Source organism: Silurus aristotelis, assembly GCF_946808225.1.
Source record: "Silurus aristotelis genome assembly, chromosome: 6".
NCBI classification, from domain to species: Eukaryota; Metazoa; Chordata; class Actinopteri; order Siluriformes; family Siluridae; genus Silurus; species Silurus aristotelis.
The window spans coordinates 19,750,517-19,778,167 of record NC_139579.1 but is presented as its reverse complement, the minus strand read 5'-3'; the positions used below and the strand labels follow the sequence as shown (position 1 = coordinate 19,778,167).

Genomic DNA, 27,651 nt, shown 5'->3' with positions numbered 1-27,651 from the left:
AAACTGTTTTTCACATATGGAATAGGTTTATGGCTTCAGCAATGTAAACAGACCTTCTGTAAGATTGATTTGATCGTCAATGACAAATACTTTGATACAAACACATCTGCACAACTAACTGTTTTATGACTCGTGTTGTTTCTCAGACCCTGAGGCAGGTGTCTGGTCGAACCTTTTCGAACAGTGCTTGCAGGCAGGTTGAAAACAAAGTTGCGGCTAAGCAGAAAGTGTTTCAGGTGAGTGTGGGCCCGGTCAGGTTGAGACCTGTGTTTCTGAAAGTCTTTAAACAGTGCTGTGTACAAGGAAGCTGATGTGAATATAGGAGTCATTTTGACACACAATACCATTTGACGAATGTGATTTGTTCAAGCAGATGTTTTCTTACCTCCACATTCTTTTGTCGCTTCTGAAACATAAATCTTTTTTTAGTTATCTTTGCCATCTGATGTGTGGCTTTTGCATTTCATGCACAGTATGAGGGTGTTGAGGGTGTAAAAGAGTGTATCTAGACCAGTCTTCGGGATCTTACCTCATGCCTGGATGTTGGACCTTCTGCACACACACTGTCAAAAATATTTTTTTATTTTCTGAAAAAAGTAGTGAAATTATTAGAATCAGTTGCAATGCAAGGGCAGTTAAAAAAACAAAAAAACTTAATTTTGAAGACAAATTTTTCATTCACTTTTTCTTTTTTTCCCAACGTCAAACCAAAGTACGCAGTGTTGTTTGGCCACACTTCATTTGTACGCTACATATCATTGTCATTTTGGGATTGACAGCATCCATGCAATATTCCACACTTTGGTTTTTAAAACTACTACAAAATGGCAAAAAAACCCAGGATGTGCAGGAGAGACACAATGGTGTTGTATGCCAGTATTTTTTAATGAATGTGGTACGAGGAGATAATGGATGATGTCCTACTTGGAGAAATAATGTTTGCTGAAGGATCTCTGTTTTTAATTTATTTTTTGCTGTCACTTGCTGCATGCAATTCACCAACTTTAATTATTCAACTCTACAGTGGATTGCTTTTTACGAATAAATATATTGTTTAGCAGGCCACTAAAGATTTTCCACTCAAACCCATGTAAGCTATATCTTAATGGAGCACACTTTGTGCACAGGGGCATTGTCATGGTTAAACATGGGTCTCTTGAAAGGAAAATGGAATGCCTGTTTAGACCCCTCCTATACAATTGTGTGCCTTTTTGTGGTAGCAGTTTAAAAGAAAGAAGCACATGGCTGGAGAAGTCAGGAATCTCATTTCTTGTGCCGAAATAATGTATAACTTTGACTTCAGTGACCAACCTGATCAAACAATTCTTTAAATATGCTTGAGGAGATCATGCTGTTGTGTGGTTGTAGTAACATATATTAGGTAAAAGCACATGTAATAAATACAGCTGAGCAACGTCAAAAAGCACGGATTTAGGCGTGGCCTGGTGGTTGTTACATGGCTCTTCAAATATGTGCAACAAACCGTAACGCGTATGAATCTGTACCTTTTTCTTTTTTTTAAGACTACAATTTTTGTTCCATGTAGTGGAAACTACATAAAATAATAAAATTTATTTTATTAGATACTGTTAATGCTGAAGTTCACTTTTTGGACTGATATGTATTTTTTCCCCTTTCTATAGGCAATGAGATAAGTATATTTAGTAGAGTTTTTCTTTTTTTGGGAGGGAAGGGGTTTTGAATGTAAAATGTGCTGAATCGACTAATCATTGCATGTGATTTGAAGTGAAAGGCAGATTAAACACCTGAAAGCTTCTTTTACTACCCTACTGCAGTAGCTTGCTTTCCTTTAGCCAGAGCTTAAATGGCTGGATTTTGCGATTTTGAAATTATTACATTTAGATTATTACATGGGATAAGTGTAAAAAAAATTAATTAATTCAGTGTCACCAATATACATGGATTTGTAGAACATTTCAGCACGTGTGTAAGTATTCTGTAATTGTGGGGTGTCAGAAATGAAAGCAATGTCAATTCAATTATAGCAGTTATAAAGAAGCTTCTCACTGCTTGCATGCCACCAAACGTGCCCTCACAGCTCATTAAATCTGTACTATGAAGCATACCAGCGCAGTGTGAGGTCATAAACACCCTTTTGGTTTTCCAGGAGGACAATGGTGTGCCTGTTCACTTAAAGGGAGGTTCCAAGGATGCCCTCCTGTACTCAGCAACAATGGCCCTCACAGTCTTTGGTGAGCTTTGAATTATTAACTGATCATCATAGTTTCTAATTATAGCCCAATGTCTTGTGAAGATACCTTGATGGAGAGATATCTTTGTAAATGGTTCTCACACGAATGAACTACTAGGGTTTTCTCTTTACAGGAACTGGATACGTCGTATACGAGTTGTTTCGAGCAGCAATGCCCAAGAAGAGCGAATAAAAAAAACCTTGACGTGTTAAATGACTCCTATCCATCTGTGAAGATTTCCTTTTTTTTGTGCACAGGCTCAATATTTATTGTTCTGTGAATATAATATGTAATAAACCATTATCCATTCTCTGCAACGTGTGCTTGATGTCTTCACGTACAGATTTAATCATGCATCAGTCACAGTATTTATTTGTGCAATGTGTCTATTTTGTATATATATTTATCTATTTGTGTATACAGGATAAAAACATGCACACACTCCTCTGGAGAACCCTGTTCGCCTGCTAATGTAATTCTCCAAAAAAAACAACAACATTGGGGTTTAATAGGATCTTCAGCCCACAGTGGATGAAAGCATGGGAAAGTTGAGATTGATTTAAAAAATGGACAAATGCAGTTAATAATTGGTTACGTTTTATATATAAAATAAAAGCAAAAATATATACACAGCATTAAGGTTTGAGTGCATTAGATAATCTGGGGAAGATTTCTAAACTGCTATCGGATGGATTAGTTAGTAGCTGAGGGCATTGTGTGGTTTGGGACGCGGTCCACGTTTTTGAAACAAAAGTCGAGGCAATAAAAAGTCGCGCTGCACATTTCAGTAAGTCTTGCGTGTCTGAAAGCCCTAAAAAGTAGGGGGGTGCTAATTCTTGAAGTCTTTCGTAAGGGTCCACGGGTGGAAAAAAAAAATCGGCTAGGAACAACCCCTCGGTATTAAGTAGCAGGTTGTGCTCTCGGTCCTCCCCCTCCAACACAGGCGCCTTCCCTTAAAGAGGTTCTGGGGCGCGAGACCGCGGCGGCCAACGGGACTGAAGCGACACGGTGCGAGCGCGCGCGCCCACTGCTCCTCTAATCCTCCCAGCACTGCTTCACCAGGTCAGGCACAGCAGAGTTTCTTACTTTCTTTCTTTCTTTCTTTCTTTCCCATTTATCCAATATTGCAATTTTCTATTATATCAATTAACTAAACTTTTTATCATTAACCAACAAGAACTGTCAAAAGTAATTAACACGTTTAATAACCGTATAAATGAATTCTATTCGGCAAACATTAGGCTTAGCTCTATTACTAGGTGCGTATATTGCATTCATATTGTATGTAGTTGATTAGAATGCAGGTTTATTTATTTGATTCTTTAGTCGCGTTTATAAACATCTATGCATGACTATTTTGCTGGATTGTCCATCATATTTTTTTCAATCTTTATATACATTATATAAACATTATATATAATATATAAATATATATTAATGTATATATATATATATATATATATATATATATATATATATATATATACATTTTATCCCAGCGTTAGTACAGGTCAGATCAGGTCATTGGGGTTTCGCCTAAACTTGATCAGACGCGAGCATGCGTCTTTTTTTGCGCAAATCCACAAGGGGGCGCTGATGAGCCGCAAGAAATCTCCAACCCTCGGGGTGCACAAAAAAAAAATCATTACTACAGCACGTTATTTTAACGATCCAACTAAATATAGCAAACTATTTTAAAGAGGGAAAAATTACTCATTTAAACATATATAAAACACACCAGCATCCGCTTTCCTCTAGCTCTTTAAAATATTAATGAGGTTCATTATGTAAAGCTAGATATTGAAGAAAAAAAAAAAATTGAATTGAATTAAAAAAAGGTCTTAAAATCATTTTTTAAAACATATTTTCACAATTCGAGCACCTCAGTACATAATTTATGTACTCAACTAAAAGGCAATACAGCCAAATGCAGCCAGGAAGTTGAGCAGACCGGTTATTTATTTATTAATTAATTAATTTATTTATTTTTTTTATTTATATTATTAAAAATAGTCTCAGTGACCCTGGTATAAACTGTGGGAGCTCAGTGGAGTGCAGCGTCCCCACCCTCAGTCATGCGGTACCTTGAGTTCTGGTGCTGCGATTTGGTGGAAATTTGAATCAGAGCAAGGAATAATGGTTATAATTATGCTCTCAACAGTTTAGACTTCTTCAAAGAGGAATGCTTTTGTTTCCTAAAATCCGCCCTTCCCTTTTAGACAAAGCGATTGGTAACTGCTGTAGCACCATTGAAACAAAAATCAAGTTAAAAATCATGTTAAATTATTTTTGAACTTTCTTTTTAATCCAAAGATTAATTAGAAGGCATTTTGATACAATTTTCATGTCACAACTGACAATTATGTAAAAAACGCAATAACCCAAAAAAGTTTGGCCACTTGATTACATAACAAAAATCTTAAAATCTTTAATGTTCAATCACATATCTATTATATAATGCATGTCTTAGTAACTCAATATAATAATGAATAAATTGAACACTGCTGTTCCCACATTGCTGGCACTTATGTAAGAAGGGATTTGGTGAAACCCATTTCTGTGACTGGTTTTTTTTCCATCTAGCCCTAAGTAGGAAAAAGTGGTATGACTCCTGCTGCTTATTTCCACTCATAGCTGTCATGGATGGTTGTCTGCCTTTTTATGTATAATTCTTTTATGTTTCTTTGAGTCTTGGTCCTACAGTCATATTTGGGATGTCAATGTCTTTTTTTTTTTTTTTTTAAACCATGAATTGTGTTCATATCCCAGTTCTTTTTATAAACTGAATAGGAATTTTGTCTTTGCAGATTAATTCATGTGCTGCTGACTCCCTAAAAAAAAAAAAATGAGAAGAAGGTTTTTGTGGGCCACTGTTGGCCTCCTAGCAATATTACTGAATGTAGCAGAGGCTCAAGGTATGGTTTCTCCATCACAACAGTCTCTCTTTTTTCTATTCTAGCTTATTTTATATTTATTATACATTTCTCTCTCTCTCTCTCTCTCTCTCTCTCTCTCTCTCTCTCTCTCTCTCTCTCTCTCTCTCTCTCTCTCTCTCTCTCTCTCTCTCTCTATCTATCTATCTATCTATCTAACTCTCTCTCTCCCTCCCTCCCTCCCTCACACTCTCTTACACTCTCCCTCCCTCCTTCTCTCTCCCTCTCTCCCTCTCTCCCTCTCTCCCTCTATCTATCTATCTATCTATCTATCTATCTATCTATCTATCTATCTATCTATCTATCTATCTATCTATCTATCTATCTCCCTCCCTCCCTCCCTCCCTCCCTCACACTCTCTTACACTCTCCCTCCCTCCTTCTCTTTCTCTCTCCCTCTCTTTTCTCCATTCCCATTTATTTATTTCTTCATTGCTTTACTGAAATATACTCATATTTAAATCTCACAAGGTCTGAGATCTTTGGTTAGATTTAGATTACACAGCTATATAAGATCAGAAATCTTTCATCTTGTCATTGTTTCTCCTCTGTGTTGCAAACACGTGCCGCTCAAATTTAGTCACATAAAATGAACAATAGCCAAAAAGTGAAGAAGCGAATATCTTAAGTAAGTAGATTTTACAAAACTGCATATAAACAAAATGCTTTGATTTGGTTCTTGTCAGACCACTAGTGGTTGTAAAATAAATACCATACACATGAGATCATCACTTTGGTCAGACAAATAATCTCAACTTACAAGTCAATTCCTGTCTAATGAGTTACTGGAATAGTCTGGGCTAACTGCTCGTGGCAGTTCAAAAGAGTTTCATTTCACATAAATTTGGTCAAGATTAAAAAAATTCCAGCAAAGAATGGCATGCAAATAGTTTACTGTGGACATTTGTAATTATTGTATGAAGTAGTAATTTACTTATAGCACCTTCAGTTGCATTTAATACAAACTGTTCACTGTTTAACTTGGATTTGTTTGATCTAAGTTTAGATGTGTAATGTAAGGTACCATGTATTCATTTGTGTGCACATAAATTGTTTGTGGGAAAACATTAAAACACGACTTTCAGGAAAAAACTAAATGCACAAATCAAGTTTAATTTATTTATTTATTACTCAGAATGGAAACTTTTTTTTTATTCTTCCCTTTGAAAACCTTTCAGTGAAAGCATCAGATATCCTCTCCAATTTATCTTCTGACAAAAAAAATGGAAAGATGTAATAGGAGAAGGCCAAATTAGTCCCTCGAGAGCAAAGACAAAGAGTCTTTTTAGGCTTTTTGTGGCAATTAAAAAAAAATGCTGAGTTGCAATTCATATGGAAAGTTAATTTGCTGTAAGGTTTAATGTCAGCACATGTTGCGGAATTACCTTGGCATCTGGCCGACATCTCGTGAAGACTCCAGCTTCTTTTCCAAACTGCCTGGCAACGGGCGCAAGCCAAAAAGAACAACGTGCCGGGTAGAGGTTATTGCCACAAGCCAGACGCTCCCTAAAGAATGGCAGTGGTGTGCTACTGACGGGACTCCTTTTCTGTTAGGATTGCAGAAACTTCGCTTAGATTCATCATTTCGTACTGACATTCGTAAAGCCCAATAAGCCCCTTTTCCCTTAAGTATGTCAGCCATCTAGAAGTTAGCGTTATGTTTTTGACACCTCATGCAAGAATACTTGATTTCTGAGAATGAGTGAAGACTCATGGTTTGGAGATGGGGCCTGTTCGGAGACGAGGGGAATCTGCTCAGGCCTCTTGAGGTTGAAGCGCCAGGTTGGTGAGCCACCTTTCCAGCAGCCTCCATGATCTCAAGTTTGCTGCTTGGGTTTTGTTCTGTTGGTGTCTGCCTGTGCACTTGATGTTTTTGTGAGCTCTGGCTTTTCCCACCATGTATTTTAGAATGATATTCTGGGATTCCATGCACCATCTGCCCATCTTTCAATGCATGCTCCTATCCTTCTACCAAACACCGTCCCTCCTTTGACTTTGCATGGAACTCGGAATATCCTCTTCATGGAGAGGTAACCTTAAACTAAGAAAATAAGCACTGATAGAGGATAAAGCAGACATGATTACTAATTAATTTTTGGACCAAAAACATACTCAAGACATTAGACAGAAGGAAAGAATTAGCCTTTTAGTCCCACTGGCCTATATTTACAAGCTATTTCTACTTATATTTATCATACACACATTATATTACTCTTTCATTTAATATTATAGAATAAATCTTTTTTTCCTCTTACCATTCCTTTGCACACACAGGATATTATGTTGAAAAAACTACCATAAGTATGTCTAACTTCCATGCAGATATTTATCTTGGATGTTAGACTGCTGGTATACATCTGTTGGAATACTTTCCTTTGGAAAATACTAGCATAGACCGCATGTAAAGCTCCTCTGCGGAAGAATGTCATTTTGAAATATATTATGGTCTCTGTATGTGTGGTCCCTCATGTACATGGAAACTTGTGTCCAAATCATCAAGTTGTTCCCCAACAACTTTCTCACATACATGAGCAGGACTTCATGAGGTCTAGTCATGAGAGAAGTGCTTCCACTTTTTTTTTTTCTTTTTAAAATTAGATACCACTTTATACTATAGAATGGCCGGTTGTTTCTTTCTTTATTTTAAATAATGTACACTTTCCTCTTTACTCTCCATGTGAGCATTTATGCATTGTCTCATCACTTCATGCCATTTTCTGTATAAGTTGCTCAATGAAAAGGAAGTACACAAGAGTCTCATGACAAATTGTGTATTCTTTTTAATGGTTTGCAATGGATGATATACTGGATTGATGCACTGTACGTCAACGTTCACATAAGCCTTGTTGAAATATGTATATATACATGTACTGTATATATTACATATGGTTCAAATTTGTGAAAGTGTCCTTCCCCTGACCTGATTAAACAACATGAATTCCATTGTATAATCAATATCTTGAATGAAAGTGTTGCATTCTTATGAGATAGATTCAATTTTACTGGTGGATAAAGGAGCATGCTTGTTATTGATTGCATACAGCATGTACTGGATGGTCCACTCAATGTCTGCACTGGGGTTTGGTGAATGAACTATTTAGAATGAGGTGTGTTTAGGCTTCCTGCTTGAACTGCTGGCCAAAAGTTTTTAGGTTGGCAACTCAAGCAAAGGCCATTTTTTTTCCTTTAAAAATGGCTTTTTTCACCTTTTCTTTTGTTTTCATGTTGCCTTTTCGTCACCAACACTACTATCAGTCTTGTCGTCTTGCCCAACAGTGAACGAATTAACTTCAGCCTTGAAGTGTTTGTTGTTGGGGTTGATAAGATTTTTCCTTATGAATATTTACCTTTTATATATTTGCATTCATGTAATAACCGCTTTAGTTGTGCTGATATATAACATTTATTTTTGCAGTGGAGCCTCCCTCGAACTTAAAATTTAAAATCCTAAATGAACACACAGTGCTAATGTCATGGAAAAAGTCATTGTCTCAAATACAAAGCTACAAAATCCAAGTAACATCAGACATAGGTGAGTAATCTATCTTCCATCCTGTGCCAGTGTGATAGACCCTTTGTATGTGTGAGCTATTTTCATTTATTTCATGTATCTTCTTTCCAGATGATTTGAAAGAGTTCACTCTTCCTGCCTCCGCCACAAGTACCAATATTACAAACCTTACACCAGACATAGATTATTCTGTTTCAATCAGCTCCTATGATGGTGTAGATGAAAGCCTTCCAATATTGGGCCAATTAACAAGTAAGTATCAAAACTGTATGATTAATCTTTTTCTTTTATGCTGTATGTACCTCCAAAATAAGCAAATTATACTGATGAAGAATTGTGTCAGATAGTTTAACATAAACAAGAATTATTTCAGAAAAAGTATCTAATTTCATCACTGCAATAATTTGTTGTTGTTGTTTGTTTTAGTTCAGTCTAGTAACATGAGTGTGTCTTCAAGGAAACCAGCTACGGAAACCGTTAGTAAGTTTGTCTACAATTGTGATAAACAACTACCAAACCTTTTTCCTTCCTATCTGAGCAGATTCCATTAGTGTTTTTTCTAGTGAAGAAGCACATTTTATTTCTTCTTTGGAACATTTTGCACGCTTCCCATCTGCCCGGTGTGCTTGTAGTTGTTATTATTTTTAAGGACTTTTGTACACTTCAAATGTCGTGTGTATTTAGATGTTTCTTTAAAGAAACCATGGTTACATCAGGTTTCAGATTTTCAGGCGTTTTTTTATTTTTTTATTTTTTTTTTAGAGTTTTCCAACTTACCTGACGGATGTAAAAAAGTCATTAAAACACAACAATAAGCATATGGATATTGAGTTTGTTGGATTTGATCCATATGTGTTCTTGTCCTATTGAATGTAAATACTTTTATTTACACTTTTAATGGGGTTATTTGGTCATGGAGCGCTAAGTGATGTGGGTTAAATAGAGCCTTGAGGATTGACATCAGCATGATTAATAATGACTCATACAAATTTTTTCAATAGAACTATTCATACAGTTCTACGCCACATATATCCGGTTGCATTTAGAATGATCAGGGAGAGAGAAAGATGAGTTGTTGCTAAAACAAAAGCTCAATTCGGATAGACATACATTTAGTGAGTTGTCATTTTCCATGAAATACACAATTTATGCACATTTATTTGCTTACGTATGATTAATTGCACACTATAAAATCTCTCATTGTCAGTATTAAATTAATAAAAACTAAAAGAGGCTTTTATTAATGTGCTGTGTTTTTTTTTTTCTTTTATTCCTTTTGTTCTCTGCCTTTACCAGAGTGCTCATTGAGTGCTATAGCAGATCTGGTTTTTCTGGTGGATGGCTCCTGGAGTGTTGGAAGAGAAAACTTTAAATACATCCGGAATTTTATTGGAGCAGTGGCAGGAGCCTTTGACATTGGAGAGGACAAGACCAGGGTGGCTATAGTGCAGTACAGCACAGACACCAGAACTGAATTTAACCTGAACCAGTATTTTAAAAGGGCAGAACTTCTCCAGGCCATCAGAAACCTGCCCTACAAAGGGGGCAACACCATGACAGGCATGTTATATGAGCACAATAAAGAGACCCATAGAACACATGTATAGCAAAATATATAACCCTGCAGAACAGACAACACTATTTTTTTCATAACGGGTTACTCCTCTTGAACATTGGTATGAAAAAAATAATCGTAATTTTTGTACCAGGTGAAGCTATTGACTATCTGGTGAAAAACACATTCACTGAAGTGGCTGGAGCCAGGAAAAGTTTCCCCAAAGTGGCCATCATTATCACAGATGGAAAATCACAAGACCCTGTCGATGAGTATGCCAGACGATTGCGGAACATTGGAGCTGAAGTTTTTCTCTTGGGTATGTCTCACTCTTTGTACCGTTATTATAACATTATGTTGATGCTGTGCATTAAAGGAACCTTAACAAAATGTTACATAACTCGTTGTGTAATATTTTCTTGTGGCACTTTGTGTTGGAATGTGCAGGAATCAAAGGTGCGGATGAAGATGAAATTAAAACAATAGCCTCCACCCCTCATAGCACACATGTATACAGTGTATTAGACTTCGACCTAATTAAAGAAGTGCAGCAGCAGCTTATCAAACAAGTATGCCTGGGTGTTGAGGACCAGCTCAGTTCCCTTGCAAGCGGAGAAGAAGGTACATCTTAACGCAGCAAAGTAGGTGTAAATAATTCACATTCATCTTCATAATATGTTCATCCTCCATGTTTGGATATATTTCTGTAGTGGTTGAACCAGCCTCAAATCTCCAAGTGACAGAGATCTCCTCCAAGTCCATGAGAGTGACCTGGGATGCATCTCCAGGTGAAATCACAGGATACAAGTTGCAGCTCATACCTATGCTTGCAGGCAGTAAAAGACAGGAGCTGTACACAGGACCAACCCAGACTTCAGTAAATGTCAGGGACCTGTCTCCTGAAACCGAATATGAGATCAGTTTATTTGCCCTTAAAGGCTTTATACCAAGTGAGCCAGTGATGGCAATGGAGAAGACCCAACCTGTGAAAGTGTCAGTAGGTGAGATCAACCCATTCCACATATTAACATTTTACTAAGATAAAAAAAAAAAAAAAGCATCTCACCATGAATATCCTTCTATGCATTCTAAAATACTTTTGTTTTTGGCAGACTGTTCACTGGATGTTAATATACAAGCTGACATTGTCCTTCTCGTTGATGGTTCATACAGCATAGGACTCAGTAACTTTGCTAAAGTGAGATCTTTCCTTGAGGTACTGGTCAATTCTTTTGACATTGGTCCCAACAAAGTGCAGATAAGCTTGGTGCAGTACAGCAGGGATCCTCACACTGAGTTTGCCCTCAATAAGCACCATGACATTTCTGCAGTGGTTAAGGCCATTCGCACATTCCCCTACCGTGGAGGATCCACTAACACTGGAAAGGCTATGACCTATGTGAGGGAGAAGATCTTTGTATCAAGTCGTGGTGCCCGTGAAAGTGTGCCACGAGTCATGGTGCTCATCACCGATGGCAAGTCCTCGGACTCCTTCAAAGACTCTGCTGCTAACTTGAGGAATACGGATGTGGAGATTTTTGCTGTAGGAGTTAAGGATGCGGTACGATCAGAGTTGGAGGCTATTGCTAATCCCCCTTCAGAGAATCACGTATTTGAGGTGGAGGACTTTGATGCCTTTGAGAGGATCTCTAAAGAACTGACACAGTCCATCTGCCTCAGGATTGAACAGGAGCTCCTAAACATTAAGAAGAAAAGTAAGGAAATAGCATTGTCACTCTAATAAGTGACTTTGTATTCATTTTAGAAAGGGGGGACATATTGTTTGATTTAGAGATATAGAATTCTTATATCTTGTCTTGCAGTACAAGCTGTTTTTTGGCAAGTTCACAATTGAGATACTCTACTGCTATAACATGCCTTATATACATGTACTGTGGTTATAGCACTTACAATAACCTTATAAAGCAAACATGATCATATAGAGGTTTTTCTAAATCATGTCAACATTGAAGTGCTTAGGTCTTTGTTTTGAGAATTAAGAACATGGTTTACCCAATTTGTTCCCCAACAAAACCATTTTATGTTTAGTGCTTCAATTTTACAATTTTCCTTAAATGTTATGCAAAAACCCCACACTGCTATAGGAAAGAAAACATTTAAAACTATTTTTGAAAAATCATTGTTACATTGCTAATGATACTGTAATTTTCTTTCCAGGTTTGGTTCCACCCAGGTCCTTATCGTTTTCTGAGGTGACATCCAGGAGTTTCAGGGCCACTTGGGTCTCTGATACACCGAATGTTATGTCTTTCCTGGTGCGTTTCAGGCCAGCTGCTGATATAACAGGAGACTACATCTCTCTGGCTGTACCTGGTGACACCACCACAGCCATCTTGCCTTATCTCACACCAGTCACTACCTACGAGGTTGATGTCTTTGCACAGTATGAAAAAGGAGACAGCTTTCCATTGACAGGACAAGAGACCACGTTAGAAGGTATGGGCTCATGTTCATGTTGCAGTAGATGTATTATTGAAAGTGAGTTTCTTTAAGGTTGTATTTCTCTAGTTTGTCCATCTGGCTTACACATTTGTTTAACACAGAACAAGGAGCAGTCCGTAACCTCAGAGTAACGGAGGAGACCACAGACAGTTTCAGAGTTTCATGGCAAGCAGCTCCAGGGGCTGTTCTGCGCTACAGACTGTTTTACGTGCCTATCAGCGGTGGACAGAGACTGGAGGCAGAGACTGAAGGTAGCCAGACTTCCACTGTACTACAGGAGCTGTTTCCTATAACCACCTACCATGTGACTGTTAACGCTGAGTATGCATCTGGCATGGGACCCCCAATGGACAGTCGTGGCACCACCAAAGAAGGTCAGCACTAATGCTGTTTAAAAACACTTTACATTCGGTGCAACAATGTATCTATAATAAAAACACATTATGTGTTACGTCTCTGTGAGTCTTCAGTTCTATGAAATTCTTAATTATCAATGCAGTAATTAACAGTAATCCTTTTTTAGCCAAGGGCTCACCACAGAATCTGAGGGTCTTTGACGAGACAGAGTACACCATGAAGCTCTCTTGGCAGGCTGCTCCTGGAAATGTGCTTCAGTACGACATAGCTTATAAGCCTGAAGGTGGTGAGCGGAACGAAATTTCTGTTAAAGGAGACTCTACAACTGCCATGCTCAAGAACCTGTTACCAGACACGGAGTATGAGATTTTTGTTAGTGCTCACTACTCCTCTGGCTTGGGAGATCCACTCTTGGGAAAAGGCACCACTTTGGAAGGTAAGAAATAGAAGGTAACATGATGGCGGTTGGGAAAAAACACATGACTTTTGTCCTAAGACCACAATTATGGTTGTGGCCTCTTCTTAGTGTTGAAGACATCTATCCTATGTTGAGGACATCTATCTATTTCTATTCTATCTTGGTCTTAACCATAAGTCTTGAATGTGTTTTTTTTTGTAGTTGCAAGTGAATGACTAAAATAACAAATACTAAATGGTAGGGGCATCTGTTTCTGCTTTTCAGCAGCCCTCGATGCCATTAGGTTATGGCCAGGGTAAAAAAAGGTCTGGTATTGGTCATCTTTTAACAACAGCTCCCCTGTTTGAGGCCACAATGTAGTGTCAAGACTTGATTTGTCATGCCTGACTCAGCTAAAGTAATGGAGGCTTTCTGGCTGACTAAGGACTTTCCTGCATGCCCCCTGGGTTTCCCACTAGTGGGATTTTACACAGACTTGCTTATGTTCAGTGAATGTGGTGAAAGGGCAAAAAGCGTGTAAGTGTTGCTGGTGTTTGGTTACATACAGTTGTTCATGTAGTCACTCTGTTATTAGGTGGTCTGGTCCTAGCTGGAGAGATGTTTAGCAGGGTAAAGGAAAATGAATTCCACAGCAGTGTATACTTCTGTAGTGGACGGAAGTAAATTTTATATTAGTAGTAACATTCACTAGTAGTGACATATTTTAAATGTTGGCCAAAAAGTGTCTTAATTAGGTTTGTTAGAGACTGGTTACTACATTGGTGAATTAAAGAAAATGAAATATAAAATGTTCTCATTTGCACCTTAAAAAAAAGTCATTTCAATGGTTTGCTAAGATTTATTATGACTATTTACAGTAGTTAATAAGAACCGTTTAGGGGCTTTTAAACATGTCTTGAATGTCACATGCTAGAAAATCAGAATTGGCCAAACAAAACAAAGCCTGTGCTTTTTTCCTAAGGTGACACTAGTCATGCATGCATGCAATGCTATTTATACACAAGTTTTTATATAATTTTTATTACATATCAGCAAGTCCATGTGTTTTCATCATCTATAAGTTGCAGAGAAAGTTGTGAGAAATAAGCAGTCAGGCATCTCGTTTACCATCAATACATTTCATTTACCAATACATTTCATTTGCTTCAGGAAATCATGACCAATTACTCAAACAAATTTTACTTTTAAGCTTAAATGGCTTTGTGCTTATACAAGGTCTGGAGCTTGTTAGGTTTATATCAACTACTTTAAAAAAAAGTTTAAGAAATCAAGTCTGAAGCATTCTGTTAGAACCACTGTCCTCACCTTGGTCCTCCCATTGTAAATGTTCACTATTCTCTGCGCCCATCACTACTGATATAATGAAACTTTAATTTTGCCAACTCTTTAATTTTTTTCCTTTGTTCTGTGCATAATATTTGCACCAGCCTCTCTACCAGAACACATTTAATAAGTTATTTGTATTGATGCATTGCAGTTTATGCTGAGTCAGTATTCAATGCCTTCCATGTGGACTGGATCGAAAGATTAATTTCCAATAACCAATGGCTACGTCACTCTAGCAAACACATCGTTCTTTGTGCTAGACACCATAAACTTCCTGGAACCCTCTGTGGGAGGCCTGAGACATTCAGTGTAATTAGGAAGAGCTCCCGTGAGAAGCCCTGGGCTCACTGTGGTTGTGTGGAGAATTCCCCATGTTTCTGTCCCCTGTGGACACATTTCATTAGCTTCTTCTAGAGGACCATTTGGCCCCACTGACTGCTGTTACACATAAATACTGTAACCAGTTGGCAGTAGTTGAAAATAAGAGGGGGAAGAAAGCCAAACCTAAATGTCTTCGGGCATGTACAATAATGTATTAAAATGTGAACAAATTCCAAGGCATTTGGAAGTAGTTATTTAATAAAAGGAAGTTTGCTCAATTATCAGAATGGCTTTGTTTCTCATTGAAGTATGTGTTTTTTTTTTTTTTTTTTTTTTTTTAATTTTTCATTTATTTAATTTTTTTTAATAAAAGAAACTTTCATTTAAGCATAAAAAAAAAGTCAATTTGTCCACCAAAGGGAGCCTTTTATTGGTCTATTTAAAAAAACAAAAAAACAAAGTCTGATTCTGTCTATTAGAGAGGAAGAAGAAACTCTTTTAGGTAGAAACCCTTTAATGGAAACTTTTTTTTTTCCGATTATATTACTGTAAATTTCTGGCCAGTGCTTATGTTGCTAATGTATGTTTTTTACCCATATGGTGGATTATGATTATTTACATTTAGAAAGGAACAGTTTTAGATACTGCTACATGCAGACTTGCTAACAGTATTTCCATTGGTTCAGTTCACACCATTTGTGTGGAAACTGGGCTGTGATGATTCCAGTTTTGCCCTTGCCAGGTTTTAAGTTTTCGGTCCAGAGCTGTCTGGTTTTCACCCAAATGAATAATTGCTGAAAGAAGTACAAGGAGAATAAGTACTGAGAATGTTTTACCCCTTACTCACAGCTTTCTGATTGTATTAAAATGGATGTTCTGACCTCCAAAATGATGGAAATAATCCTGACATTAATTAATATTTTTAGTAGTGTTTCGTTTAGCACTGGTTATGCTGTTCTTCAAAATCTGGAAGTCCTATGCATAATTAGTATGCTTTTATGGGAATCTGAGGTTCATCTGTGCTTATAGGAAATGCTGGATTTGTGGACTACACTAGCAGAATTTTTCAGTTGATCGGGATCATTTGGCATGCTTATGAACACATTCATTATCTGCGTGGTTCGTTTGGGTCATAAGTCTTTTGCTTGGGTCATATGCCATGTAAGAGAAAGGACCTGCTGTGTTGAATGCCATGCTATATTGTTATTGGTGCTCATAAATTAGACTGAGCAGAAGTCTTAAATGTGTCCAACACCGTCTGCATTTTCCGCTTGTGGGGGAAGTGTGAGCTCAGTCAAAAGAGGAAACAAAAGGTCTGTGTGTTGATTCCAGCTGGTCACTACAACTTCTCCAAAAGGAATCATCTAATTGCTGATCATGCCCACAGAATGGCAACATGGGGATTTTAGTCTGGATTTATACCTGATGTGGTGAATGATCATGTTTAACGAAGCATCTATCTTCGTTTTCACATTAATTACTTTATTTTCAACCGCTTTTCTGCAAAGTTATTAAAATGCCAGAGTTCTTCTATGCAAAACCTCTTCACCCATGTTTACTAGGGTTTTGTTATTGTTCTACTGATTTAGTTATATCAGAGAAAAAACACTATTGTCTGCAGGAGTCATTATCATGTGCTCTTGTCCCTGTAGTACTTTGATATTGTCAAGAAATTGTACTTGGATGTGAGACCTGTCTTGGATCAACACACACTGGCAGCTGCGGTTGGGATAGCACATTATATTTGATGGGCCCTAAGAGTCGGGAATTCACCAACAGTGCTTTTTAGAATTCATTACTTCCCACACCAGGATTACATCTCCTAGTAAACCTAACCACCTAGTGAGCAAAATCAATCACAAACCTCAAACTGCATAGCCACATGCTGAGGGGTTTTGCCCACTAAGAGCAAAAGCAGGAAACTGGATGTCTCAGGTTTTTTTTTCCAAACCCTAAGGGTTTTTTCTTTTCTTTCTTGTGCTAATAATTCCACCATACAGTAAGCATCACACATTATCAGATGTAGGAACATCTAGTCTTTTGTCTGAGTTATTAAATGAATCACCAAATGGCTATGAAGCAAGTGTTTGCTAAACAGAACTCAGTAGGCGGTTAAGAATTGTTGTAGGAGACAGGTAGCCACCCTGTGGTCAGAAAGTGGTCAGAAAGACACAGGACACCACTTTCTGCCAAATGTTCAGTGGCAACCACTCAACACTAACCTAAATATCTCCCCTTTGATTTCTGTTTCCCGTCTTTCATTCCAGTGAGAAAGTGAAAAAACTGTGAGCGTGTGCGTATGTGTTTTATGGATTGAATTTCTTGTTAGAATGGAAAATAACACTACGTATAGAATACTGAAAGACCTGACAGACAGAGTGATTAGTTTTACAGAGCTTTCTTAAGGTGTTATTAAATTTTATATTGTAGAGTTAAAGCAGCCTATTCTGATGTAATGATGTAAGTTGATTAGCTTCAGTATCAACTACCACATTGTCGTGATCTTTGTGTGTCCTTTGTACCACTTAATTTCTGTATGTTCTACCGATCTATTTTTAATATTTCTGTCTGCTTCTCTTCCCCAGTTATTGGCTCTCCCAAAGACCTGATCACGAAGGATGTCACTGAGTCCAGCTTTGCTGCCTTCTGGACAGCAGCACCTGGCAACGTTCGGCATTACAGAGTCACCTGGAAATCCCTGTTCTCCGATGAAGCTGGGGAAAAAACAGTACCTGGTGATGTCACCACCACTGTGCTTGAGGGGCTGACACCCGAGACTCGCTACAAGGTTTCTGTCTATGCCGCCTACGGCTTTGGTGAAGGAGAGCCGCTGGTGGGAGAGGAAACCACAGATGGTAAGTTCATTCCTACCTTCATAATGCATCCAGCAGAGGAACAGCACACATTTCCTCTCGCCCCTAGTCTGAGAGGGGCCCCCTCATTCTGGGCTTACCTCAGTACATGCAAAGAAACAATATAAAATTATACTGAGTAGCCAAAATAGACACTTCTTAACTATTGTTTAATTTCCATTACAGGCTGTAAAATATTTAGTGATAATGGATTTATAGGTTTCTGTATAAATCTTCGGTATGAGTGAGTTATTGTTATTAATATGTTACATTTATCTTATGTCATTGACTAAATATATGTCCATATAAGAGTTCATAAATTTTGAACCAGAATGCTGCTTAAAATGATAAAAATCAACTTTGTCCTCTTTCAGAGTCAAACCTTTATGGCCCAATATAATAAAATCTTAAAAATGTCAGATCCTTATTAACTGAGCATTTTAATTATTCTCTTTGATGCCTTCTGCTTAAGGAATGGTTAGTATCTGAATTAGGACATTAAAAAGGATATAAAATACTTAAAGATATATTAATATAAAATGTTACTTGACTGTCATGCTATTACCGCTGAGAAAAAAATGTTCAGATAGATAATCCTCTCATTCTAATGCACCATGGTGGATTTAGACTAAGTGAAATAAAGGAGATTTAAGGTTTGTCAGAAACTTTAGTTTGGTCTTTCAGTGTACTGTGGAAAATGAGAGTGAACGTGATTCCCTTCAAGAATAACGTCATTGATGTTGGCACAGCTGTGCCTTATGAATTGCAACTGACATACCCCTTTTGTTCATTCATTTGCATGACCTATTTACTGTATAAATGTGTGAACCATTTATGCAATGTATCATACCCGCTGTGTGTAACCAATAAGATGGATATAGAGCTTAGAAATGTGCCACTGATGGACAGCACCTCTCTGGCTTATCTCAAAATGAGGCAAGCATATAAAGGGAACTTAAGGAATAAAACTCATAGCCAGAGTGTTTACATTTTGACACTGGTTGATGCTTGATTGTTTAATGTTAGCAAATTCTTCAGGTAAATATTAAAGTTAAAACACGAATGACTGCACTTTGGGGGTTTTGTGTTTCATGTCCATGGTCAGCATTTTTCCCAATTCTATATTCAATACCTTTCCAGTAACATATTGTGTCTGTTTTGCTCAAACCATGCTCTTAGAAACTTGGAAGTTGTATTTTCCACCTATAAAACTCCCACTTTGGAAAAGCATTTAATGACTGAAAGTACTCTATGAATCATTTAACATACTGACAATTCATTCGGCTTTTTTCCTTAACATTGCAGGCAGACTAAGAATGCCCTGGTTTGGCTTTAGGCACTACTTGATGCATCTGTTCCTATTGGAATAATATTTTTTAGCTGGATATAGAGTTTTGGTTTTCCATCAAGTTTTTTCCTGCACCTAAAGATGAAATTTTGTTATATAAAATTGCTGCCATTTACCTGGATGAATATTAGTTTTTTGCCTATAAAATTGTTTGACACAACTTAGCACAGAATGTAATTTTGATTTCACCTCCAGTCTCAGCTGCAGCCAGAGCCATAACTGTAAGTGAGGAGACAGAGAGGAGTATGCGGGCAACATGGAAGCCAGCGCCAGGCAATGTTGTTAATTACAGAGTGACATACAAGCCTTATGATGAAGGTCGGCCAATGGTCACCAAAACCTCAGGTGGTGTTACAACTGTTGTTCTCCGCCGCCTTCAGCCTATTACCACCTATGAAATCACAGTGGTTCCTGTCTACAAACATGGAGATGGAAAAGCAAGGCAAGGAACGGGAACCACATGTAAGTTTTTCAATCTTTAAACAGTGGGTTTGCTATGTACTAAAGATTTATTAAAATTAAATTTTGATTCGCATATTATATTATATTGTATTTTATTGTACTGTATTATATTATTGTACAACAGCAGAACTCACAAATTGAAAATAACTTAATTTTACAGATGTCAGTAATTGTTGTTAACTGTTGTTGATAGAATTGCAACGCATACAAAAATCTCCCTCACCGTAATAGATTTAAAATTAATTTAATTGAATTGTATTTATATAGATAAAAATAAGGTTTCAGAATGTAGAAAATAAGTATATATTTGATGCATTTATGAATGTATTTCTTATTTTTTACCCATTTCAAATAAACACATTTTAATGTGTGGTTAACTCATTGTGTGTGCCATATTTTTTCCAGTGTCACCATTCAAATCTCCAAGAAATTTACAAACGTCTGAGCCCACTAAGACCAGTTTCAGGGTGTCATGGGACCCTGCCCCTGGAGATGTTAAAGGCTATAAGGTGACTTTCCACCCGAGTGGTGAAGAGATAGACTTGGGACAACTTGTTGTTGGACCCTTTGACAACACAGTGGTCCTGGAAGAGCTAAGGTAAGCACAAATCTCTCCACATTACTTGATAACGCTAAGCCATTGGGCATTGTGGTGTCTATGAATCATTCTTTCACATATCTTTTTAGTTTTTTTTACTTGGATAAAGTATGATCTGTTTACTCCTTTTCTTTTCCCTCCACAGAGCTGGCACCAAGTACACCGTTAGTGTCTTTGGTATGTTTGATGGTGGCGAGAGTATGCCCTTAGCTGGTGAAGAAAAGACAACGCTGTCTGATGAGCCTGTTTCTCCTCCAATTGATGCTACAGGTAATGTGACCACCTGAGCCACTCAGATTAAACTTGATCGCTGAGTGTTTGAGGTAGCAGAAATCTCTAATTTAATTGTGTGGCTTTTGCATGTGGATATAATTATCACTAGGCTTTCAACAAGCAATGTTGTGATAGCTGTATCTGTACGCATTATGTAACATGTTTTGTTAGGAGCAGTAAAGTCATTACTTTAGTATGACTGTCAGCACAGACAGTTGAGGAAATGTGCATGCCATTCCTCCTGACTAACTGTTTCACAAATGAGCAAATCCAATGAAAATTCGACATAGAGAATTTTTTATCAGATGGCTTTTGGATTATGAGCAGATATGACACAACTCTGCCTACTCAATTACCAGTCTAAACATGATTTAGTGTGTGTAAGAAGACATCTGATTTGTGCAGTAGAAGGTTCTAAGCTGAGATTGATGACCTGAGTGTGGAATGCAGCTCCTAATTGGGAGCAGAACCAAAGCTGAGATTTTGCACAATCTGGAGACAAAGATAATACTGAGGCATATTCTCTGGATTCACAAAAAGCTTGATACGTGTTATAATGAATTCCAGAGATGTCATGAAACGATAATATTAATATAATAATGAACATGTGTGAGGTGTGAGTCTAGCAAGCTGCATAAGTTTAAAGAAAGGCATTCTTTTCTATATCCTTCCTAGGCACAATATATTCTGTAAAAACTTACATTCAGTCTTGGTAATGGTACGCAACAAATTCACATCTCTTTAAGTAATTCATAGCAGCCCAAAATATTTTCTAAGAATCTAAAAAAATATTTGGAAAAAATATTAGGAGCAGTTTTTGATATGCCTACTGGTGTTGTACTTGGCGGCTGAACAGATTATTTTCCGTTTAAATTATGTGCTGTCAAAAGGAGATAAAAGGAGGCCACGTGTTTGCACATGCTAAAATTCCTGTTACTTTAAAACACTCAAGGGAGTCCATCTGTACCTGGATTGCTCAAATGGCAGCGTCTCATTATTTTTTATCAGAGCTCTCAGCACTTTCAGATAATGACATAATATATAACTTAATATAATTGACTATTGACAACTGTGCAATTATCAACATTCATTTATTAACTTAAAGAACAGGGAATATGTGGCCCATGTATTTGCAAGTTGAATGTGTGCACTTGGGACTGTTTATGTAGAAAGCACCACATATCTTGTGCTGAAGGCATGGACATCTGTTTTGTTTTTATAGCCTTTGATTATATTTCTTTTTATTTACAACAGGAACATGACATGCAAAATCTCAGGAACCTTTTTAAAACGCTTTGAAATATTAGTCCCTCATCCCTCAGTTATGGCCTTTAGTCAAAATTAAGAAAAGAAAATGTTGCATTGTGCTTTTATTTTGAGCGTGTTTTGATTTTGAGCTCCATACAGCTGTGTTCTTCCTGAGCCGGAAAAGTCTTGTGCCTGTGGAACAACATTCAGGTGTCTTTACAGGAGTGGAAATGAGGTGCAGATCGGGGAAATGAAAAGTAACTCTTGAAAATCACATCTTTCTGCTGCTCATGATGAAGACAACAAAATCCCCTCATTTTCATTGCCTAATTAATTGTTAGTGTTGTGTATTTTTGTGAAAAAATATATCAGATGTATTTACAATGTACAGAAAATATTTGTAATAAACAACTATTTATATTGCTGGTCTGGTCTCTGTTGGTGTCTGTAGTCTGTTTGCTCTGTGTTTTTCTTATCATTTTTTGCTTTTTCTTAAGCAGATTCTGAATCCAATTTGCATTATTGCATTAACAGCACCTTTGTATATTTACACTCTAATTTAATGTCCTTTGCTTGGTCAGATATAACATGCAAAACAACTGCCCAGGCTGATATTGTCCTGCTGGTTGATGGCTCCTGGAGTATAGGACGTCTGAATTTCAAGACCATCAGGTCATTCATTTCTCGCATGGTGGGCGTTTTTGACATTGGGCCAGACCGTGTCCAGATTGGTAAGAACGTATTTTGTCAAGCTGCAGTTTGGGCTGTATAGCCAGAGGCAGATGTGGGACATTGTGTTTATTTTTGTACACAGGTTTGGCCCAGTACAGTGGAGATCCAAAGACTGAGTGGCATCTTAATGCACATAAAACCAAAGAATCACTGATGGAGGCCGTGGCCGGTCTGCCGTACAAAGGAGGAAATACAATGACGGGTATTTTTTATATTAACATAATATTGAAATATTTCATTCAGTTTATTAATTTGACAGTGCTATAAGTTTGAGTTTGCCATAGACATAGAACTAACTACTGCTTTATGACCATTGCCTTTTCTCTAGGTCTGGCTTTAAATTACATCCTGCAGAACAATTTCAAAGCTAACGTGGGGATGCGTCCAAACTCCCGTAAAATCGGAGTCCTCGTCACAGATGGCAAATCGCAGGATGACATTATTGCCAACTCTCAAAATTTGCGTGACAGTGGCATTGAGCTCTATGCTATTGGTAAGAAACCCTTTGCTTTCTGCCTGGTAAACAAAGACCATTTGTTTAACTATGTTTATTAAGTTCATCAATCAAGCTTTGATTCAGCTATGTATGCATACCACCTAGATTTGAAAGCAACTGTGCAACCAAATTTATCTGAATATTTAACGTGGGCTTCAATTTGTGTTTTTAATTGTGTGTTGGTTTAGCAAAAAAATAATAAATTTTCTTGACTCTCTTTGGCGTGCAGGTGTGAAGAATGCTGATGAGAATGAGTTGCGGTCCATCGCCTCTGATCCTGATGAAATCCACATGTACAATGTGATGGATTTCTCTTTTCTGTTCGACATTGTTGACGATCTGACAAACAACCTGTGTTCAAGTGTAAAAGGCCCAGGTAACCTAAAGGACATTTGTTTAATAAGCAGTGCAGTAAGTAGAAAGCACTCTGGTCTATTAAGCAATGTTATGGCACAAGACCTATTTCTTTTACAAAAACCCATTTAGTCCTAATTAACCATGAGACTGAATAGATCCTTTTCATGATTATGGAGAAATGGTGAACAAAATCTTTACATTTCAACCAGCTGTAGAAATAGTAGAGGAAATAGGGGGAATCTGGAAGATTGCTACACATCCAAATTTCTCCAAATTGCTCACAATCTGTTCATGTTAGATATATTTGGATTAGGCCGAATGGGGAACTGAGATATGAATTGATATGTTACTTTAGTCTCTATAGAAATATGTCAGTACTTTCAGACAAGTAAAGATTATTTCCCCTTATTGTATTTTTAAAGAAGAAATTCATTTCTATGTGTATACAGAGATTAAAATAGTCAAAAGTCAAAGGGTTATTATCTTTTAGGAGAAGGACCAGGGGCACCCACTGACCTTGTGACCTCTGATGTGACCTATCACTCATTTCGTGCCACCTGGAATGGCCCTGAGGGATCAGTTGAAAAGTACCGTGTTGAGTACTCTCCTGTCTCTGGAGGACAAACTCTACAGGTATCATATTCATCCACAGCCCAAAATAGTTTGTCAGTTCACCTTACTGAGATGTTTTTACTGTTGAGTGTTGAATAAACCTGTCTGCATCAGGGAGAGAAACCTGAAACCTGAGAGTTTTCAGAAACATTCTTTAACAGTTTGGCTAGACGTGATTGGCATCAATGCAAAGAGACAAACAAAATTATTTTCAATCCTCTAAAACTAACTTTAGTAAATTTAGTTCACTCGATATCAGCGTAAATCGTGTGTAATGATGTATGACCAAAGCCATTACACAAAACAGTATATAACTTTACAAGTGAAAGCTGGGAATTCCCAAACTGTTTTATGTGTGTTGCTTGTTGGAGTAGTATTTTTTCTTCTGAAACGAGCAAGCCATGTGAGGCTGTTTTACAGTTTCTACTGCCAGATGAATCAGGAGTTGCTCTTAAGTTTTCATTAATTATCAATTATAACTAACTGTAATTCCTTTAGTTTTATTATACTTAATCACATTATACCTAGTCAGACATGGCATGTGGAAGGCTTTGGGTCTCTACCTTCTACATTGGGGTAAAAAGAATTTTGTAATACAGCATAATTATTTTCTGGTTTATTTTCAGTTAACTTTCAATTGTTGTAAAATCACAAAACCTTGTGCCTGCCTGAAGACTTTCCAGTGAAACTTTTCTACTTGTTCTAGTTGTTTGTGGATGGGGACATAAACACTGTGGTACTGGAAGGTCTCGATCAATTGACCGAATACTCCGTGAATGTTTACTCTGTGGTTGGAGAAGAGAGCAGTGAGCCCCTGATTGGCACAGAAACCACACGTAAGGGCCAACTTTTATTCCAGCACAAATGGCTTTTAAAAAGAAATACGCCAAATCCTCAACCTAAGATTTTATTCTTATTTCTAAAATTGGATCTATGACAATTCTTAACATAGCATTTTATGTAATGTCTTGTACGCTGTTTATCCTTTTTGGGTTACTTTCTTTAATTGGAATTATTGTTGAGGCTTTGGCTTAAATGCCATATGTTGTATGTGTTTTAAATTTTTAAGTTTTTACTCTGAACCGTTGTTTGTTGCTATAGCAAACCTTTGTTTTGTTTTTAATTAAAATTTCAGTAGTGCTACTTGCATTGTAGAGCCAGTAACAGACCTTTCACACTGATAAAATTTAGAAATGCTCAAAAGAATCTGACCAACTCTTAAAAAAATTATTTTATTGTGTGATCTAATCGTGCTATTACAGCAATGTCATATTAGGATATTTCAATTAGATTTTGGATGTAACCATTGTAACTGCTTAGAAATGATAGTACTTTGTTTTATTTCTTAAGGATTTGCTAAAGCAACTTTATATTGATTGAAAGCTGTGCAATTAAAAAGTAGATGTTGCTTATAAGCTGGTTTTGTGCTTGATATTCTGAATGTTATCCTAACCCTAGCCAACATCATTCCTTTTACAGAGCAATGAATGTTATCAGAATATATAGCATGATGCTGCATGGTACAGCAATGTGTCATTGGTGTATTCTTTTATTGTTTGATTGCTGTTTTGATACCAATGGTGTCATGTCAGTGCAGCAATGTTGCCGTTTATTTGTTGCATTATGTGTGCTTTGTTTGTCTGTCATCATCATTTATTAGCCATCATGTAAGTATGTAAAATCTGCCACCATTCATTCATCATCCGCTCTGCCATCCATTTGCTGTCCTCCATGTAACCATCATGCAGTTTGTGTGCCGTGATCCATCTGTGCAGTCTGCCAGCCTCAGGGTTTAGATAGAGAGGAAAAAAGAAAAAAAAAAAGAGAAAGGTTGTGTTCCCCTTTGTAGTGCCCCTAAGTACTATAAGGAGATTGACCATCTACAAGGTTGGCTCCACCACCATGAATGTGAAATGGGAGAAAGTCGAAGGAGCTACTGGCTACAAATTGCAATACTCCGCAATAAATGCCACTGTACCCACCGGCAAGAAAGAGGTATGATTTGCGCTTCAGATAATCTACCCCACTTAAGCATAACAGACAAAACAGGGCTCCTTAAATATGGTCCTTCATTACATCAGAGGCTGAGGAAGCAGCAGTTTTTTAGAAAAGTGCATTTGCCCTAACTCAGCACATCAGCTTAGTAGGAGAAAGGTTCATGTATAGTGAACAAAGTGAAATGGGTAGAGTTTTCGATTAATTAGTTCTCAAATACATTCACTGACTTCTGTGAGGTTTCATTTATTTTTCAAAACAGAAATGGAAAAATAAGAATAGAAACTTTTTTCAATAATTATGAGTGCCATAGATTTGTGCTGCATTTTGTATATAATGCTTTTAGAATGTGTAGAAAATCATGCACAATGATTTTGTTAAAAGATTGATAATTCTTTGCTCTTTGACTTATAAGCATATATTTATTGAGTTAAATCTGATGTCCTTGGATAGGAAGAAAACTAAACACTGTAGTGATATGGTCCAGTAGGAATAAAGATATATTTTTTACAGGTGTTAGTCCACTTAATGATTCTCCTGGCTTGATCCCATAGTTAACCAAAGTGGAGTCCCATTAGTAACCATCAATTCTTTCACTGCTGATGTGGTTAACTTTCACAGATGCGTGTGAAAGCCAAGGGCACTGATGTCGAGCTGAAGAAGCTTCTCCCCAACACAGCGTACGCCATCAAACTCTTAGCCCTGACCGGTGAAACGACCAACCCTCCTCTTACTGCTGAAGGGGTGACTCGTAGGTGGCGCTAGAGCATGCTAGCTCCAAGCAGGGATGCATGGCATGACCTTGAGATTCTCACTGCGTGTTTGTTTGTGTTTATTTTTTTTGCCAACTTGCAGTGCCGCTGCCTCCACCCGGTGTGCTGCAAATAACAGATGTAACTCACAGCAGCATGCTTCTGAACTGGGATGCTGCTTCAGGGCCTGTTCGCAAATACATCATTACTTACAAACCGTTTGATGGTGAAAGTAAAGAGGTGAGCTTGCCGCACATCACCCTGGCACAGATATATTATAAAGATGATACGTGTACAAAGACTCGTAAATGAAGTTCCTCAGGAACTGGTTTTACTGAATAACATCTTGAGATTTTGGTGTGTAAAAATATAGTAAAAATATAGTATATATATATATATATATATATATATATATATATATATATATATATATATATATATATATATATATATATATATATATATATAGTTTTCATGATACCAGTATTTATATTTTGTAATATTTTAAATAGCTTATTTTGTAGTGAGATTAAACCTACAGTTAAAACTTAATGCCTGGGAAGGGACCTAGATTTTTTAACACCAGCCAGATGACCCAAAAAAGAGATGCTCATTGATGAATATGGACTTATTGTCCAACATTTGTTATGCAACATAATGGAAGCAGCTGCAGAAGGATTGGCCAAATGTCTGCCAGAAAATAGAGACAGCAGATGAGGATGGACGTCTGTGGATTTGTGATTGGCACGCAGCAACCTGGTCACAGTCAGCACTACCCTGGATTTTTAATTTTTTGTTTTATTGCCACCTTTTTTTAATCATATTTTTAG

The 27,651-nt window shown here is 37.3% G+C and overlaps 2 protein-coding genes across 4 annotated transcripts in view; both read left to right on the top strand.

Moving 5' to 3' along the window:
* The first annotated feature begins 110 nt into the window (after positions 1–110).
* On the top strand, positions 111–2,525 carry cox7a2a (cytochrome c oxidase subunit 7A2a). Its single transcript, XM_083543491.1, has 3 exons — positions 111–236; positions 2,129–2,213; positions 2,347–2,525. The coding sequence occupies exons 1-3, from the start codon at positions 126–128 to the stop codon at positions 2,403–2,405; spliced, it is 255 nt and encodes an 84-aa protein (XP_083399617.1). The 5' UTR covers positions 111–125; the 3' UTR covers positions 2,406–2,525.
* A 616-nt stretch (positions 2,526–3,141) lies between these two features.
* Positions 3,142–27,651, top strand: part of col12a1a (collagen, type XII, alpha 1a) — a 49,217-nt gene continuing 24,707 nt past the window's right edge. For 2 of the 3 annotated variants that reach the window (XM_083543487.1, XM_083543488.1), the window contains exons 1-26: positions 3,142–3,275; positions 5,021–5,128; positions 8,561–8,677; positions 8,768–8,908; positions 9,083–9,136; positions 9,953–10,216; positions 10,366–10,530; positions 10,659–10,832; positions 10,922–11,212; positions 11,324–11,926; positions 12,390–12,668; positions 12,776–13,048; positions 13,198–13,467; positions 17,682–17,951; positions 19,492–19,758; positions 20,164–20,356; positions 20,502–20,626; positions 22,459–22,608; positions 22,692–22,811; positions 22,938–23,102; positions 23,335–23,481; positions 23,953–24,095; positions 24,781–24,910; positions 25,924–26,069; positions 26,691–26,820; positions 26,925–27,061. In XM_083543487.1, the coding sequence (XP_083399613.1) occupies positions 5,059–5,128; positions 8,561–8,677; positions 8,768–8,908; positions 9,083–9,136; positions 9,953–10,216; positions 10,366–10,530; positions 10,659–10,832; positions 10,922–11,212; positions 11,324–11,926; positions 12,390–12,668; positions 12,776–13,048; positions 13,198–13,467; positions 17,682–17,951; positions 19,492–19,758; positions 20,164–20,356; positions 20,502–20,626; positions 22,459–22,608; positions 22,692–22,811; positions 22,938–23,102; positions 23,335–23,481; positions 23,953–24,095; positions 24,781–24,910; positions 25,924–26,069; positions 26,691–26,820; positions 26,925–27,061 (4,824 nt within the window). In that variant the 5' untranslated portion in view covers positions 3,142–3,275; positions 5,021–5,058. The remainder of the gene's footprint in view (positions 3,276–5,020; positions 5,129–8,560; positions 8,678–8,767; positions 8,909–9,082; positions 9,137–9,952; positions 10,217–10,365; positions 10,531–10,658; positions 10,833–10,921; positions 11,213–11,323; positions 11,927–12,389; positions 12,669–12,775; positions 13,049–13,197; positions 13,468–17,681; positions 17,952–19,491; positions 19,759–20,163; positions 20,357–20,501; positions 20,627–22,458; positions 22,609–22,691; positions 22,812–22,937; positions 23,103–23,334; positions 23,482–23,952; positions 24,096–24,780; positions 24,911–25,923; positions 26,070–26,690; positions 26,821–26,924; positions 27,062–27,651) is intronic. The other variant, XM_083543489.1, reaches the window with a different exon arrangement.